This window comes from Haliaeetus albicilla, chromosome 2, assembly GCF_947461875.1.
Source record: "Haliaeetus albicilla chromosome 2, bHalAlb1.1, whole genome shotgun sequence".
In the NCBI taxonomy this organism is placed as follows: Eukaryota; Metazoa; Chordata; class Aves; order Accipitriformes; family Accipitridae; genus Haliaeetus; species Haliaeetus albicilla.
In genome coordinates, this window is record NC_091484.1 from 73,517,228 (window position 1) to 73,534,508 (window position 17,281).

General features: G+C 40.1%; 1 protein-coding gene across 8 annotated transcripts in view; it reads left to right on the top strand.

Annotated features, from left to right (window-relative positions):
- The window catches only part of PRKAG2 (protein kinase AMP-activated non-catalytic subunit gamma 2), a 225,368-nt gene that overhangs the window by 185,733 nt on the left and 22,354 nt on the right, over positions 1–17,281 (top strand). For all 8 annotated transcript variants that reach the window (XR_011323754.1, XR_011323755.1, XR_011323757.1 and 5 more), the window contains one exon: positions 3,399–3,508. Coding sequence is in view for 3 of the 8 variants with exons in the window: in XM_069778231.1 (XP_069634332.1) it covers positions 3,399–3,508 (110 nt within the window). In the remaining 5 variants the exon portion in view is untranslated. The remainder of the gene's footprint in view (positions 1–3,398; positions 3,509–17,281) is intronic.

A 17,281-nucleotide genomic window follows, 5' to 3' on the forward strand; every position in this document is an offset into this window, starting at 1 on the left:
AGTACTTCTTTGCAGGTACTGGATAAGACTGCAGAAGCTTAATAGTAGCCAGAAAGGATGAGCATTTATTGGAAAAACAAATAAGACTGGAACTAGAAAATAAAGAGGTAATAAAGTAGAAATATCCTAGTGGAGATTAGGATGTTTATATTTGTATTTGCAACACAGTGGTGATTGGATACAACCAAAAGCAGTAAGTTTGTCCTCTGGAAAGTGAGAGGAACTGTAAAGAAGACTACACCCTGTCCACTTGTGCTGTGCAGGAAAGACGGGTGTGAGTGTACCCCTGAGATATGCTAAGCCTTCAGCTTGAGAGACCTTTTCTCCTTTGAGCAGCTGTATATACATAATGCACATACAATACCTGTACAAAGAATTAGGCTATGGCATCTGTTTAGTAATCCCAAGTAGTTGAAGGTGTTAGAAGGTCTTAAATATCCTTTCCAACAGACACTTGATGAAGTTATGTAGGATGTAAGACTTAAATCAGTGCTGCTTATGTTTTGCATGTTTAGTTAGCAACTAATGAAACAGAGCATTATACTTATTTATAGTATAAGGATCTCCTGTAGAAATAAATCTCAGTTCCAGCTGGACAATTGGATCCTTGTTCAGATCCTGCTAGGGTTTCCTAGCTATTTATATGGGTGTTAAACAGTGCTCACAGATTGCTATCTTGTGCTTCTGAATCTTTCTAATTGTAACTTTCCAGTGTCAGTTTGGGAAGCAGTTGCTTTGTGGTGCCTTCTCTGAGTTGGAAGACAATGTAAGGTGAGACAGCACCTAACCAATCCCATGTACCTTAAGTGGGTGAGAATTGTTGAGGTCCAGCTGAAATTGTGTTTGGAGAGTTGGGAGTATATGGTAAGTTGAGAGGAGGGTTTATAGGCACACCTTCACTGTGCTGGTCCATACAGAGTTCTTAACTGTGGCTGCCATTAACAGCCTTACCTGATTAAATCTGGCAATGTGTCCTGCTTCATAGTTACTGTGCTTGCTATTGTGATACATTAAATTTGCATAATATTGGTAAGTTGGCAAGACTGTATCGAGCAATGATGTGCTCTGCTAAGAGTGTAAATTTTTTCAGCTAAAAATAGTTGGTTGTTTTGTAGTTTATCAACTATTTGAGGTGTCCCTATGCTTGTTTCTACCTGTAGTATACTTAATTGTATATAAAGTCTCACAGTTAAAGCTACAGACTCAACAGGAAGTACAGATTCAGAATTAGAATAGTAACGTCCCTGGGTACATAAGGTTGTAGTAGTTTCTGGGTACTTGGTGAAGGTTTTGGAGAACGTCTGTTTCAGTCAGTGTGGGGAATAGACTTGGTCTGCAGGTGATTCAGTACTATTGGACCGCTGTCTTGCTTGCTGCAGCAATTGGAATGTATCTACTGAAAGAGGCAGGGGACTAAAATTGGAAGAAATTAGTTTCATCCTGTTCTGTTTTGTAGTGCTGAGGAAAGACATGACAGTGCAGCATCTCTCTAATGGTTACTGATCATGTTAGTAGCCAGCCTTAGTTACCGGTGATTTGACTTACCATTTCAAGTGCAGTTCTCGTGTACTGTCCCATGGAAAAAGTTGAGATTAAAGTAGATAAGGACTCTGTCACTACACAGAGGGACTGCATTTCACGACCATAACTTTCTAAAGACCAGAGTTCTTGCTATGTCATCTAAATGTTCTTGTAATATTGTTTTTAATGCTTAGTGTCTCATCCCCTCCCTGCTTCTAGTTTGTCTAGTTAAAAAACCAACAAAACAAAACCAAAAAAACAACAACCCCTCCCCAGCAACTCACTCAATCACAGGGTCATTAAATTAATTTTGTACAGACATTAGTTTATGCTACTGCAAAAGTTAGAGGATGATAATGTTTTAGTATATTATGGAGTTTCTCTGTCCAAAACTACCCTTTTTAACCTCTTTTATACATGCCTTTGATGAGTCAGTACCCATTCCCCATTGGGATCATCTCATAAAGGTTGCTTCCTACCAGCATTGTCAAAGTCTGTCTGCCTAGTCCCTTCCCTATCAGTTTGCTCACATGGTTTCCTAATCTCTTATCAATTTTTCCTAGCTCCTGCTATTTTTACTTCTGGTCCTGACCTTTATAGGAACATAAATCCAACAAATTATTTTCTTTTTTTCTTCTGCTTTGTCCTAGTTCAAGACTCTCCTCTGTATTCCTGTGGAACTTCTATTTCACATTGCTTGTGTTTCACTGGGAAAAAGGCTGCTTTTTTTTTTTTTTTTTTTTTTAAGAGTAATAAGAGTTGGAGATGAAAGGCTTGCTTAGTACATAGAAGAGACTGCCTGTATCCTAGAGTAGCCACTTGCAGGGGAGGTCCAGCTTTGATTCTGTAGAATTGGACTAAAGAAGCTGTGCTGAGCCACTCTGTGGAAGCAACAAATAATTTGTCCAGTGCTGGGTGATTGATTTTGAGCAAATCTAGCAAAAGAGGATTTTGAGGTTTTTAGCTTCCTAATATGAAGTTCTTCAGAGATCAGTAGGTATTTCAAGGTTGTTTTGTTTGTTTTCTTTTTTCTCCACTCTTCAAAAGTTTAGCATGTGACCAAATTTTTGTGCAATATTACAGGGTCTAAAGGGTGCATATCTGATGGAGGGGTTGGCCTTGATCAAGTTCTAGGTACCTGCTGTAAAGAATGGAGGGCCAAACTGCTTTTAAAAAAAAGTTAACGTACCTGAGTAGATCTGAAGAATGTATGCATATGCACCTAAACTCTGACAAATGCAAAGTAATTTAAGTTAGTATGCACTGGATTGCATGTCCTTCCTACAGACATGCCACACTAAAACAATTCCAGCCAAGTGGATCCTATTTTTATAAATAAAGCGTTGGATTCGTGATGCTGTATGTGAAGTAGCCTGAAGAGAACAGAACTGATTACATAACTTGCCTGCTGCCTCTTTAGAAAATACAAAATTACTATGTGAAAAGTGGACCGGATAGGGATGACATTGGAGAAGTATTAATTTAAGGAGATTGAGTTAGTCAAGCCTGACACTACTTAAGTTTCAAACTGGCTTCCTCTGTACATAACTAGAGTTGAGAAGCATATTCCAATCATTTGCTGTTAGAAAAACAAGGTGTTTTTTGAAATATAACTCTTCAGTATGGAAGTCCTTTCTCATCAAGGAAGAATAATGCATTTTGTCTTTGTTATATTTAATATGAAAAGAAAGATAAGCGTGTGAAATGCAAAGTGCAAAACTGACTGTCTGTCCAGATCGGAAAGTGTGAATTTGAGTTTTACTTTAGGGTTGTCTTTCTGCAGTGGTATTCAGTTGATGTGGCATGTTTTTTGCTTTTTTTTTTTTTTTTTTTTTTAAGGTTACTTAAATAAAACAACATAATGTTTTTACTTACAGCACTTGAAGAATCGGAAAGTGACATTTATGTGCGATTCATGAGGTCACACAAGTGTTATGACATTGTTCCAACAAGCTCTAAGCTTGTTGTTTTCGACACTACGCTACAAGTGAGTATTCCCCTTTCAGTCTGCCTTTGCTTGCAGTTCATTTTTTTAAATGAGTGTTTCCTGAGTGTCAAATGAAATTTGATCTCCTGAAGAGAAATTCTCCCATAATGCTGTGCTTTGACTGTACAAAACCATATTGTTTCCACTGTATCTTACATGTTATACTAGAGGAGGAGCTGGGGGAAGACTTCCTAGCAGAACAGAAAGACAGGATATAATTTGTTTTGCAGTTGGAATCACTATCTAAAAAACTTTCAGATGAGTCCAAACTTATATTGGCTTCTTCATGGCTATCAGAATTTACATAAAGACATTTTATGTAAAGATCCCTGTGCGATAGTTAAAGAGTATCCAGGTGTTTTGAGCCTGTTCCCACTATACTGGTAAGACAATTTAGGACTAAAATGGATGGCTTAATTATGCAAATTATTACATTCTCCAGAAAATTTTTGTTTTCAGTTTCTCATTTTGCTTTTAATCAGGAAATCATCTGCTAGACTCTTGGCTCTGTCTGAAGAGTTTGTTTGCCAAAAGAAGGCATTAGCTGCCTGCTATAGAAACAGACTAATCTGTTCTGCAGTGTGGTAGAAAGCTGTGGCTTTCTTTTTGTTTCCTGGATTTTGAATTGGTGTTTTTTGGCTTGCTTTGGTTTTTGTTTGTTTCGGCGTATTTTTCCTTTTAAAGATGCTCCAATTCTAGTTTAACAAAGCCCATTAAGTAATTTTGGTCTGGAATGTACCGCTCAATTAGACTTCAGCTTTCCACAGTCAGAGGCAACCATGTAATATATACTTAGTCCCAAAATGCTCACAGAACCATCTTGCATATCAGATAATCATATATAATGCTAGATTGACTGCTATGATCTAAACAGTGGAGAGCCTACATTGCACAAGGCAAAGTAATGGGGTGGATCAAGAGTACTGCACGTGTATTAGTCTGTTTGTACAATGACCAACAGCATCCTCCTTGAATTCTGCAGCATGGCTAAAAGAACTGGAGCTTCAGTTACTGCTCAGTACAAAAAAAGCAACTTCAACTTCAGCACTGGACTTTTTCAATTATCCAGGCATTTCGCTGGTGAGGGAGTTTCCTTCATCTTGAATTTATTTAGACTCTGAGCACACTGAGGCTTCAGTGTGTTGCCTCTGATACCTTGGCTGAGTCCTTAAAGGTAAGTATCCTATCTAGTACTAGTGTTATGTTAAAACTTGAGCATGGCTGTGGTTAAGATTCTGCCCATGTGCCAAAGGACCTCCTGCTGCTAGGGGATCTGGTAGCCAAGAAGGCAATGCTGAATGTAAGTTGGTCACTGGTGTCTCATGTCAGATTATTTCCTCCTTTACCCAGAAAGCCAGACTTCTGCTGGAAATATTTTATCCTTATGCACCTTGGTATCAGTGGAACAGTCTTATTTCCCTAGGGTTCTTCCATGTGCTTTACTGGACACTGGATTTTGTAGTGAAAAGACACCTGATCTGTGATTAGAGGTGGAAAAAGGTAGCCTGTAGTCTTAGGGGAAGAGCTTTCAAGCGCACAGACATCAGTTCTACAGAGTTTAAATGTTCACATTGTTGATTTTCTTTGTATATTCCACTTCTTGACTGTTTTGATAATAGTCTTTCAACTGCATCTTCTCTTGCGTTTCACCAGTCACGTGGATTCTGATTGTGCAAGCACTGTAAGCTCTAATGAAGAGTATCTGTTACATTTAGATATAATACTAATGAATACTTTTTGCTACATTCCTTTTCAGAGATTTCTTTCTCTGTCTCTCAGAAGGTTGCTTCTTTGGGAGGTTGATTGTGTTGACTTTTTCACTGTCTCAGAGGGAAAAAGGTCTGCAGTTTTTCCTTTCTTCTGCCCAAAAGAGAGTGACTCTCCACTCTGAACTAAAGAATTCAGACTCCTTTGACCTGAAAGGTTGAATTTGGGATGGTAGTGTTTACTGTCGCTCTCTTCTCAAAGACTATTAGCTTCTTTTTTGATTCCAGGGGATATTTATTCTCACACTATGAGATAATCTGTTGGGAGTTGGTACCTGCAGTTTGTTGGCATGACCCACAACCTGTTGAGTTCTCAGCTGTCAGTGGTCACCTGGGTCAAAGGCTTGAGCTCAGTCACTGTTGCAATTGGAAAGGTGAATTTTCTTTATTCCATGAACCAGTTAACCTTGGGGCCATGGGGGCAGGTCACCCATTCCTTTTGGATTCCCAGGGTCTCCTGATGAATTACATAAAATCTTGCCAGATAACCAGTTTTCATTGCTGGAGCTGCGTTGGGATGATGCTGTTAACGTAAAGAAGTTAGAGTTTCATCTTCAGTTGGTGAGCCAGCATGAGGTAATAATTGGAGAAGCAGAGTGAGTGAATGAACCTTGTGAATTTTCACCATAAAGGAAAACAGGTAACTTAATGGTAATGGAAAAACTTTCACCAACACTCCACCAAAATCCCTGTCTTATTTGGGATCCATGATGATGTTCATGGATTACAACTGGAGGAGAACAAGGCATGCCTTGGTCTATGATCATGGGGTCATATTCTCAGTCTGCTTCTCCAGGTATTTGAAGGCAGTGGTGGTAGAAGGGAAGTCTGTAGTTATTCATTCAGACTTTAGTATATGATAAATGTGGACAATATCTTGAACCTGGATTACTGGTGAGGAGCTTTTTTTTCTCTGAACTGCATTTTTTTTTACTTTGCACCATTACATTTAATCCCAGTTGCATTACTCTTAATTTATAAAGTCATAATATTATTGTAAAGCAGTAATCCTCTTCCAGCATTGTCACAGTCTTCCAACTTCACAGGTTTCGCAAAACTGGTAAATTAGAGGGTTATCTAAGAAATCATTAAACAGGTTTATGTGAGTGCTCATCCTGGGCTACGCTGCTGGGAGGACTTCTAAATACTTCCCTTCAGTATTTACCTTTGTAGTTCTTTACCTAGCACCTTGTATTAATGTTCCACCTTCAGTATCTTCAAAACACATTTTATTTCTTCAGCTTGATCAGTGTGGCTGGTACATATACATGTGTCTGGAATATAAAAATTTAATTGCTTTTTTTTTTTTGAACAGCTGAATAAGTACATGGTGGAGAATGTACCTAGTAAGGGTAGTCAAACACTTTTAAAATATTGGTTTTTAATTTTTAATATATACATTATTTATTTTCCAGTACTGCAGGACTTTGTATCAGTTCTTACTTTGAAAATGTAGTACACAGCTTTGTGAAACATTCAGTGTCCATGAAAGCTCTCGAACTGAGAGGATTTTGCAGATATTTGTCTTTCCTGGATCTGTTTCACCCCTAACCATATTAGTGTTTCTCCTAATGTAAAAAACCAAACCAAAACAAAAGCCTGCTGCCTTGAAAAAGTTCTCCAAAGATTTGAATTCAGGTTTTTAATAATGCTAGAGCTAAAACAGAATATCTAAGGGCTCACTTTCATTTTCTTAGTATAAGCTAGTAGCAATCAATGGAAGAAGAAGAAAAAATGGAGCTGTGTTGTGTTCTAATGGCATCCTTTGAAAGATTCTGCCGTTGGATTTTTATTTGAGAACAGTATCCCGTCTCCCTCTACTGGTCAGCAATCACAGCACACATCATATGTTTTTACCCTGGAAAATTATTCATGAGATACTGTGGAAAGTATTCTAAAACTGTTGTTAGCTGTGGGAGTTGTTAACTTATATAATATGGCACAAGTCATACTGCTGAAGCAACATCTATTCGTAGAAATAAATGTTTAGTCTCAATGTCTTTGAGGATTTAGTGTAAAGATTTGTAAGGAATCTTGCTTTAACCCTGAATAAGAGAGGAGCTGGTAAGGTGCCATTACACTGGAAACAGAAAGAAGGCCTTCAATAGCAGAAATAGTAGCTAATAAAGAGCAGGAGTGGGCTGACAGTCTCTTCAATCCTTCTTATTTGTCAGTCAGAAGGCACAGGGGCCTTTCAATTCCAGCAGCTACCAAACATCTTGCTGCTTCTAGGGCTAGCACACCAGTCTGGTCTTGCGTGTCAAGAATACACCTGTGCAACTGGCACCTACACTTGGCTATTGTGAAAGCAGTGGTATATGTCATGCGCTTCCGTTAGGCATCAGATCATATGGTAAGGGTGAACTGTGCTGCGCTTCAGCTGGAGAATGTGCCACTTGGCACAGACTTGAGCAACATCTATACTAAATAAATAAAATGTACTGAGCCAAGGTCTGTTTACCTGCCTGAGGCCAACTGGCACAGCTCAGTTTGCGTTAGTATAGCTTAGTTTATATTTCCCCCAAAACAGAGTATCTGCATCTAGTCTGCCTAATTGAAATGGTCCCTAGCCTGTACTGCACCCTGAGAAGTGGCAGATATTGTCTGGGAGAGTGCTAGATTTAGACTGACAGTGGGCTGTTCTTTCACCCTTTTAGTTTACTAATACAGATGTAGCCTGTAAGTATTTGCTTCTCATAAATATTTATAGAATCATATTGAACTCGCTTCAGTGCTGTGGCTTTTCCCTGCCTGTGACCCATGAATATTCCTTGTTCGTGACAAGCTTCAGCCTTTTGCTTTTCCTAGAGAAGATGCTATCTTTGCTTGATGCACATTAAAAACTTCTTTAAAGTCTGATCTGACCAGGAAGGGAGTCAAGAGACAGTTAGATGTTATGAGCTATCCTGTGAAGTTTGGAAATTTGACTCTCTGGATGGTGGGGAAACGGGGCAAGTTGCAACAGTGTGTGGCTCACAGTGGATAAACTGTCTTTTTCTAATCTCTTGTGCATCTCCCAAGATGCAAACAGTAAGAGAACAAAGACTTCACAGCCGTTTTGAGGGGGTTAGGATGGTTGTCCCCTGAAGGGCTACTTGTGAATGAGCATTCACTTATTGTTCTTTTTCATTCTAATTATTCAATAAATGGATCTGGATTATTTTTATAATAGACTTAAGGAAAGCAGTGAGCTGAATGCAGATTTACTGGGTACCAGCTTGTGTCTTCAGGAGAGTGTTTGAATACTCTACTAGTGTTAATGTATTTAATGTGGCAGTGATCTGGGGAAATAAGATGACAGCCAGATCTGCCTTTACTTTGTTTGTTGGTTTTAACTTGTATCAGGCACATACAGTGACACAGCAATCTGATCTTTTCTTTTCATTTGAAACTGCTAATAATGCTTTCAAGGAAAATAGGAATTTTAGTAATTCCTGTATTAAAATGTCAACAAAATATAGCACTTTGTTCATGTTGTATCAGTTGGCTTACTTTTGTCTAACTAACATCATCTACTAAGGTGATTTCACTTTTTTCCTTGTTACTGCATATGTTTGATGTTGTGATGTTTTCTTTAGAGACCAGTGCATTTCCCATCCCCCCCATCCTGCACTCTTTGAATTTTTAAAGCAAATGGCTCTTACCTAGCTTATAGCAGTCTCTGAAGCTTAACTCTATAAGCTTACTTAAGGCCAGATTTTTGTCTGACCTTCATACAAATTTATCAATTTGTTTTGACTTTGCCCAGCCTACATAAAGATGAGAAGAATTAGTTCATTTTGTAGTGCAGAGCAATTAACCCTCCAAGAGGAATGTAAGAGGTAAGTATAAGACAGGGACTTCCCTGCTCTGTGTCAAGCAGCAATCTGCAGTCCCAGGAATGGTATGTTAGCAAATGTAGTGGCTGTGTCTTGTGAAGTTTGTATAAGCTTTCGTGGGGTGAAAAGCTCTATCTAAGCTTTGGCTAAGTGATATTCTTACCTGTTAAAAGTAAATCCATGTTTTAATATTAAAACTTATGTAGCTTTTGCTCACCATGGCCTTGAACCTGTTTTTTAAAGTATTTGTCCAGCACTTTTCCATAAACATGATTTTTATTGGTTTATGTGGAAATAGTCATCAAAATAAGCTTTCAAAATCCTAAAGGCTGTTTCCTTTTATATCCTGAAGAAATCTTGGACAATTGTGTGACCTGAAGGTTAGATTATTTAACCTTTCTGTTTAATGAAATTATCTAAGTTGGTAATGGACCAGATGTTATCACTAATGTAGGCTTTTGTCAGTAATGTCACGTGCTATTAAGAGCTCAGTACTTATTTTTCTACCACATAACTAGAAATATATTTGGAAGAGTCTTCTGGAAACTTTGTTAGTGGTTTAACAAGCTGGAAGTAAATATAACTTCTAACTTCTGCAGAGCATGCAATGGATTCCACATTAGAAGAGTGGAATAGGACTTTGTATTTCTCTTCCTTGTGCTGACTCTATTCAGTAAATGAATTTATTGTTCTTGTTCCCTCCAGGTCATTCTTGACTGGGGTGTTGCCTCTCTCCAAGGTAATCAGATAGACCAGGCTTCCAGGAAGAATGCTGTAGAATCTTTTGCTTCCAGAAACACACAGCAGACTGTGGGTCTGCTGTCACAACAGAGTTCTCACAGTTTTACAAGAGGGTTGACTGTCTCTTCCTTAATTGGCTTTGAGGTTTTTCCTTGTCGAACTTGCTAAATTTTAAACTAATATACTGTCTGCATTTCTGAGGAGTGTGAACACCCCTCCTTGCTTACCAGTCCCACAGAACTGTAAGAGAATAATGTAATTTAGCTTCTAACTGGCATGTGGGCTGAGGCAGTTGAGCAGGCCACGTAAAAGCTCCCTTCACTGAGATCAGGCTGGAATCAGTAGCATAATATGAGAAGACTTGTGTTTTTTCAGAGCTGCTCCTGTTGCTTGTACACAACAAGCATAGGAGCTTAATTCCTGCAGCTCTCAAAACCAATTGGAAACATTCATTCCTGGATCTTGGAAGAAGATACTATGAATTCATTGTATCAATTAAGCAGAAATTTCTTGTTCTACACAGGGTGTAGGTAAGGTGTTTGTGCTCAGCTGAGTGAAAGTCATGCATCATTCTTCTTGCCTTCCCCACCCCACTACCACTTTTTCTGACAAGATCTTAATCTGTGAAAGAATTTCTGTACCTTCCCGATGCAGCTGGTCCCAATGGCTCTGCCAATGAGGCTTACCTAATGTCTTACTCTTAACCCATTGTGGCATGAAATCTGGCAGCAGAAATTCTGGCTTGAAGTGATTATTTTTTAATTTTTTTAAATCTCCTCCCTTCCCCCCCAAAAACAGAGCTGTGGGGTTTTTTTTCTTTTTCTTTTTACTAGAATGCTTAGGCTCCCCTCAAACAGCAGGTGGAAGTAAGTATCAGCAGAGTACCTTATTGAGATGGAGTAACAGTTTGACTATAATCATGGACCAGCAGCTGTCATGGATGAGCAGACCAGAAGAGGTCTTGATTAAATCAGTATGTGTGTGGTGGTAGAGGGAGGAGGAGAGCCCTTAATTGCTGGCTGCAGTATGGGCATATTGACACAGAGTATTAGTTGAGGTCTTGGTGTGGTGTCTTCAGTTGGATTGCAACCTTTTCGTGTGGATGTGGTATGGGGAAGACTTCTGCATGTGGACATAGTACCTGCTTTCTGGGGAGAAATCTAAAACATGTGCCTGCATACTTTAACTTGAGGATAAGACCCTACCTATTATTTCTGGAGTTTGGCTTGAGTCTGAAGGGTGTTACTCCATCAGCTCTTAAATTTTATTAAGCAATCTATGGCCACTAGTAGTACATCATCTACCAGGAGTGTTCCCTTTCCATCTCCTGTGAATGGAGAAGAGAACTGAATTTTTATCTGGTTTCATGTAAGCTTTCCAAAATTCAACAGGAGCTAGAAGAGCTGCTTGGGGATGTTTTTGGTTGGGGTTTTTCAGATGTTAAAGCAAATGTAGCCACTCAGTTAATAACAGGTTTGTCCAATTTTTCTCTGCTTTTCTTGAGGGTGTACTAAGCTAAAGGAGGAAGTTCTTCTCTTCAAGACCTGCTTGGCCCTTGCCCTAGGCAAAAGTCTTTTTTGTTAAGTCCTTAAGTAGCCTTTTTTTTTTTTCTTTTAAAGACATAGTCCTTCAAGGAGGAAATACTTCTACCAAATTCATAGACCAAAGAAGAAAATAATTGGAAAATAAATTTGAATGCAACAGTCATCATGCTGAGATGGTTGGTTGTAGTCTTGCATACAGTTTAGTCCCTCCAGACGGGCCAATTTATAAAAACTGAACTATATATATGCACTACAAAAGAGGTTTTTAACTTTTCAAAATAGCTCCTGTACAGGACTGTAGTTTTCCATGACTTAAAAAGATGTCTGGATGGGACATTACAGCTTTATTTGAAAACAAAAAAAAAAAAGGAATTGGAAGTTAATGTTTAATATCCTTCCCAGAGTTTTGTTGGCCACTTCTTGGGAAACATAAAGAGAGCAATTCCTGTGAGAACTTTAACTGTTTCCTGATAGTGGGTATCATCCCTAGATTGCAAGTTAGGAGAAGTGTTTTTCAATTTCCTCTTGACTGCTTGGAAAGCTGATGTGGAGATTCTGTGGAAAATTGGTCCACCTCCCTGAAATTTCTTTGCTTTGGATCTTCTGTTTGGGAAGAATTACTTCTCCTCAGTTGAAGGTGTTTAAATGTCATTGCCATCTGGGTGTGAATTGCTTCAAAGCAAAAGTGCATGACGTGTTTAGAGAATATATAGCTTGTACAGCTTTTGTATTATCAAGGTGATGATCGTGGGATTTGGGTGTGAATGCTAGAGTCCTTGATTCCAATTTAGTTTGCAAAAGTTTTCAGGCCATAGAAATAAATCCTTTGAAGATGATGCTGACAGTGTGGAAGAGGAGGGTTGCCCAAAGAGCTTTCTGTGGCAAAGTTGTATTTTCAACTTAGTATTGTGTTTTTTCTGTGTTCCCAAATACTGTATCACAAGCCACTGTTCAGGTGAAAATTGGGTGGTTAGACTTCTCCAGTGGACCTTATTGCATTACCTGGGATCCAAAGACTTTCAGTAGAAGCTGAGAGTGAATAAAGGCGGGGGGGAAACAGTGTGAGCACCTCCCGTCATTGTTGAAGAGTATTTTTCAGATAAGAAAGGGTTATAACTTGCTGGACTTGAGAGTGGGTTGCACGCTATTTGACATGGTGTTGGTGTGACTCAAGTAGTTAGTTACCTTGGTTTGCCTCTTCACTGGCTGCGTTGTCAAACAAGTACACAAAACCAGTGATGAATTCCTTGTTCAAGATCTGCCTTACAGCCTCTGATACAGAAGGAGCACTACCTGAGATTCTAGTGATGTGAAGGGAGTAGCAAGGGAGACATGTTATAAACCTGTCTTACTGCAGCTAGATCATCAGGCTTGCCTCTCCCTGGTAGCAGTAGTTGGGACTCTTCATTTTTTTCTGTCTCTTGGAGGTATGCCAAGATTTGGGCAGCCAGAGAACTTGCCATGCTACATAAAGAAATATAGTCCTGTTTATGTTGGGCTAGAAACTGTTGCCCCATTCCTTGCTTTTTCGCATCAAAAGCATTTGAGAGTCAGTGTTGTGGTTTAAGCCCAGCTGGCAACAAAACACCAGGAGGCTGCTTGCTCACTACTCCCCCCCACCCCATGGGATGGGGAGGAGAATTATAATGAAAGGCTTGCTTGTGGGTCAACGTGAGGACAGGGAAGGATCACTCAGCAATTATGTTCACGGGCAAAAAACAGACTCAACTTGGGGAAAATTAATTTAACTTATTACCAATCAAATCAGAGTAGGATAATGAGAAATTAAGCCAAATCTTAAAACACCTTCCCTCCACCCCTCCCTTATTCCTGGGCACAACTGTGCCCCTGATTTTCTCAACCTCTCCCCACCAGCGGTGCAGGGGGACGGGGAATGGGGGTTGCGGTCAGTTCATCACATGTTGTCTCTGCTGCTCCTTCCTCCTCAGGGTGAGGACTCCTCACTCTTCTCCTGCTCCAGCGTGGGGGTCCCTCCCATGGGAGACAGTTCTCCATGAACTTCTCTAACATGAGTCCTTCCTACGGGCTGCAGTACTTCACAAACTGCTCCAGCATGGATCCTTTCCATGGGCTGCAGTCCTTCAGGCACAGACTGCTCGAGCACAGGCTTTCCCATGGAGTCATGGCCATCTTTGGGGGCATCTGCTCCCCTGCTCACCTGCACGGGCTGCAGGGGGACAGCCTGCCATCTCACCATGGGCTGCAGGGGCATCCCCTCCTCTGGTGCACCTCCTCCCCCTCCTTCTTCACTGACCTGGGTGTCTACATAGGTGTTTCTCTCACATCCCGCTCCCCTCTCTGCTGCAGGTTCCACAGCATGTTTCCCCCCCCCCCCCCTTCTTAAATATGTTATCACAGAGGCACTACCACCGTCTCTGGTGGGGTTGGCCTTGGCCAGCAGTGGGTCTGACTTAGAGCCAGGGAAGCTTCTAGCAGCTTCTCACAGGAGCCATCCCTGTAGCCCCCTCCCCCCCTACCAAAACCCTGCCGCACAAACCCAGTACATGTCAGTCAGCTCGTAAACACATTTAGACCAAGGGAGTAAAGTGTAGGTCGCCCAGTTTTTATGCAGTACAAAGGTCACAGCAGAGGCCTGATGGTTTTCCTGTTACAACAAAGACCGGTTGTACTACTCTTGGTGGTCTTACTTGGTAAGAACTATTGAAATGCAAGTGTTTAGCTTCTAAGAGAAGTTTGGGGGTAACTTTCTTGTGCCTTCTTACTGTAACAGTGAGAACAAAGACTGTATTCTAGAGTGACTTTGTCATATTTGCTCATGTTGTGAAGACATACATGCTGTTATCCCTTGAAAATGGAAAACTTTTTCCCCTTTACAAGGGACCCCTCGAGAAGGCACTCCATGGCTTGCTGTTTAATACTTGGAGCATGTGAGTATATGGGTATATCAGTTTAACTTTCTACGGTACTTCTTCAGCTGTTCTTACCCAATTTGCTAAGACTGAATGCCTTCCTCTTGCAAATGTCTTTCAACTATGTATGAAACTTTGTATTTTATTGTGCTAGGAAGGGTTGTTGTTCATCAGGGATCACCTGAAATACTTGGTTTTGATACCATGGTCCACATGTGAATTTGAGGCATGTGTTCCCTCTAAGTTTTGTAGCCTTTAAAAATCATCATGAGATAAATCTGGGAATTTGTCAACTTATCCAGTGAAAATGACATTGAGTGTTCTAGTTCACCTTTGAGCATCGATCCATCAGGAATCAGAGATGATAAAAGTGTCAAGGATCAGCTGGGTCTGATACTGCTTTTATGGGAGCTCTGTGCCAAAAAATAAAAGATGGAGCTTCTTCCTTTCTCTTCTGATCTGATAGAATAGACATTTCTTGGGGTTACATCAGGGTATTTTCAGGCAAGTAAAGCTAACGCCCTGGTGTTGGTTTATACAGTGAAAGGTGAAGCAAGAAAAGTACACATTTATGATCTTGCCCTTGGATGGCAGTCATACCACAGAAGTTCTGGCAAATCTTTTAACACTGTCCATGCTACTATTCTTTTGCGTCATCATCTTGCTTGGTACTGGCATACCTGAAGGTGTTCCATAACTATGTTTCTTGCTTCTGTTACTTTCCGGATTTCCAGGTCAACTTTGGTATTGAGACAATGGTGCTGAGTTGTGTGTCTTTCAGCACGGTAGCATTCTCTACTCTACTCAGCACTGACCTTTTAGCACCAGGAACTGTGACAGCTCTTCTCTCTCAACGTCTTGCCAAAGACAAGAACCTTTTTGCAAGGCAAATGAAACAACAGCAGTCACCTTACTTACCTTATGGGACAGTCCTGGAAGACAGGTTTAAAACCCACTGGTCACTTATGCATGTAGGTACAGTTTTCATAACATAGTGTTAGGTAAAGCAAGATAAAAGTGTGTGTGTGTGTACACACACTAACTTTTTGGAAACAGGCTCATACTCAGTTTTCCTTTCAGATGCTTCCCTCATTGACAGATGTTTACTTGAGAGAGCATTTCCGCAAGGGCTTGTAAGATTACTGGTCTGACATATCATAACGAGGAATGTCCCTTTCAGTATTTCCCATCAGTGAGGAAAAACGTTTTCTGTAGTCTGGTGAAATCTTCTGTCTGCTACCACAGTTTCCAGTGTTACTGCCTGGTAATCAAGCTGTTTTGGAGGTCACTAACCGTAAGGGACACGTTTTTCCAAATATTCTACTACCTGAAAAAAAGGGACTTCCTATGTTATGGGTCTAACTCAGTCTTTCTTGATAATGACTGTTATACTGGATGAGACTACATCCTCTTTAAGACTTATTGTGGAAATATTTGAATGGTCTGCAGAAGCAATGACTTCCAGAAGTCCTGTCTAACCCAAATTAGTCTGTTCTTTTATTCAGCATATTCACAGTCAGTGTAATGAGTTTCTGTAGTAAGAAAACCTTGTTCCTGTTCTGCTCGCTGTAGTGTAATAGCACCTATTGTTGAGGTGATCTATGATACATGGAGGATTTCAGTCGCTGTGTTCCTTTGCTATAACATGACCCTTCTACTTAAGGGGCAGAATGTTGCAGAAGACAAGTAGTCACATAAAGTGGGATTCCTCGTCAAACTGTAAATGTCTAGACATCTTACAGTCAGTGAGGGGGGAAATGGCATCTGTGGGACACAACTTAATGTCTGTCTAAGGCTGGTGAGTCATGCTGCAGAAATGACTGTTTCCCCTGGTTGTCTGTGAAGAGATGTGGTGCATATTCAAGGTCAGCATATATGATAGAACAACCTCTAAATTTGGGCAGATAAATCCCATTTTTAATGGTTCAGTGTGTTTGTTAGGACCACTACATGGTTAATAAGAACAGAAGTGCTGTGTTTAAAGAATGTTTGTACATGGTGTTGGACAGCAACAATCTATGGGATCTGGCTGACGAACAATGGTTTATGAAGGTCAGGCCAGTCCAACACTCAAGATCAGAGAAAGAGCAATGCTGGTGGGGTTGAGAATTAACAACGCTGTTGGAGGTCCAAAGATGGGACGTGGTTTAGATCTTCAAAGGCTATAAACTATATATAATCTGAAAGGAAGGTCCTTGTGGGTATTTTCTGCAAGAACATCGCTGAAATGTCTAAATGTGCTGGATGGAAGCCCAGTTCCACACCCAAGTGCTTTGGCTGGCTACCAAACAGTACTTTGGGCAACTGAAATTGGTAAACCACAGAAACTAAAGGGGAGTGTGAGTGGATGAGTGTTTGTTTGTGCTCGCAAGCAGTTTTAGCAAATAAGAATGAAGTTGGTTTTTTGCTTTGTAATTATTTAAATAAGAGACAAGTATTAACATTAAGAACTGATGGCATTGTTGCTTTATTCAAAAGGTAACTGTATAACACTTTCTGCTATAAAACTGAAGAAAACAGGAATGTCACTTAAGCTGTGGTCTAGGACAGCCCAGAGGGACGAGTTTAAGTATTTCTTTACTAAATTTTGGTGATTTATTACATCAAATGTTTAATATCCTAATACCTAAGCTGAACTCACTGTCTTTTATGAAGGATTTAAGTCTGAGCTATCTCAGTAGCTGTATCTGTTCAGCAGCCCTCAGTTTTTCCCAAATCTGTCTTTTAAAGCTAGACAAGACAGTGTCTAACTGAACATTCTTGAGATTTTTGGAGAAAAATAACTTGCAAATAAATCAAACAGAATCAGGGCAAGAACTGATCCTTTGAGGAAACATTCTTTTCCTTCTGGGTTGTCTACAGGCTCAGCTACTTGCCTAGTATATCTTTGGAATTGCCTCTCTTGAGGTATCATTGCTGAATCTAAAACAATATCTCGATTTTACCATCTTGCCCATCTGAACGTTGTACTAGGTGGTGGTCTTTGCTGCTACTGTGTCTGAGAAAAAAGTAG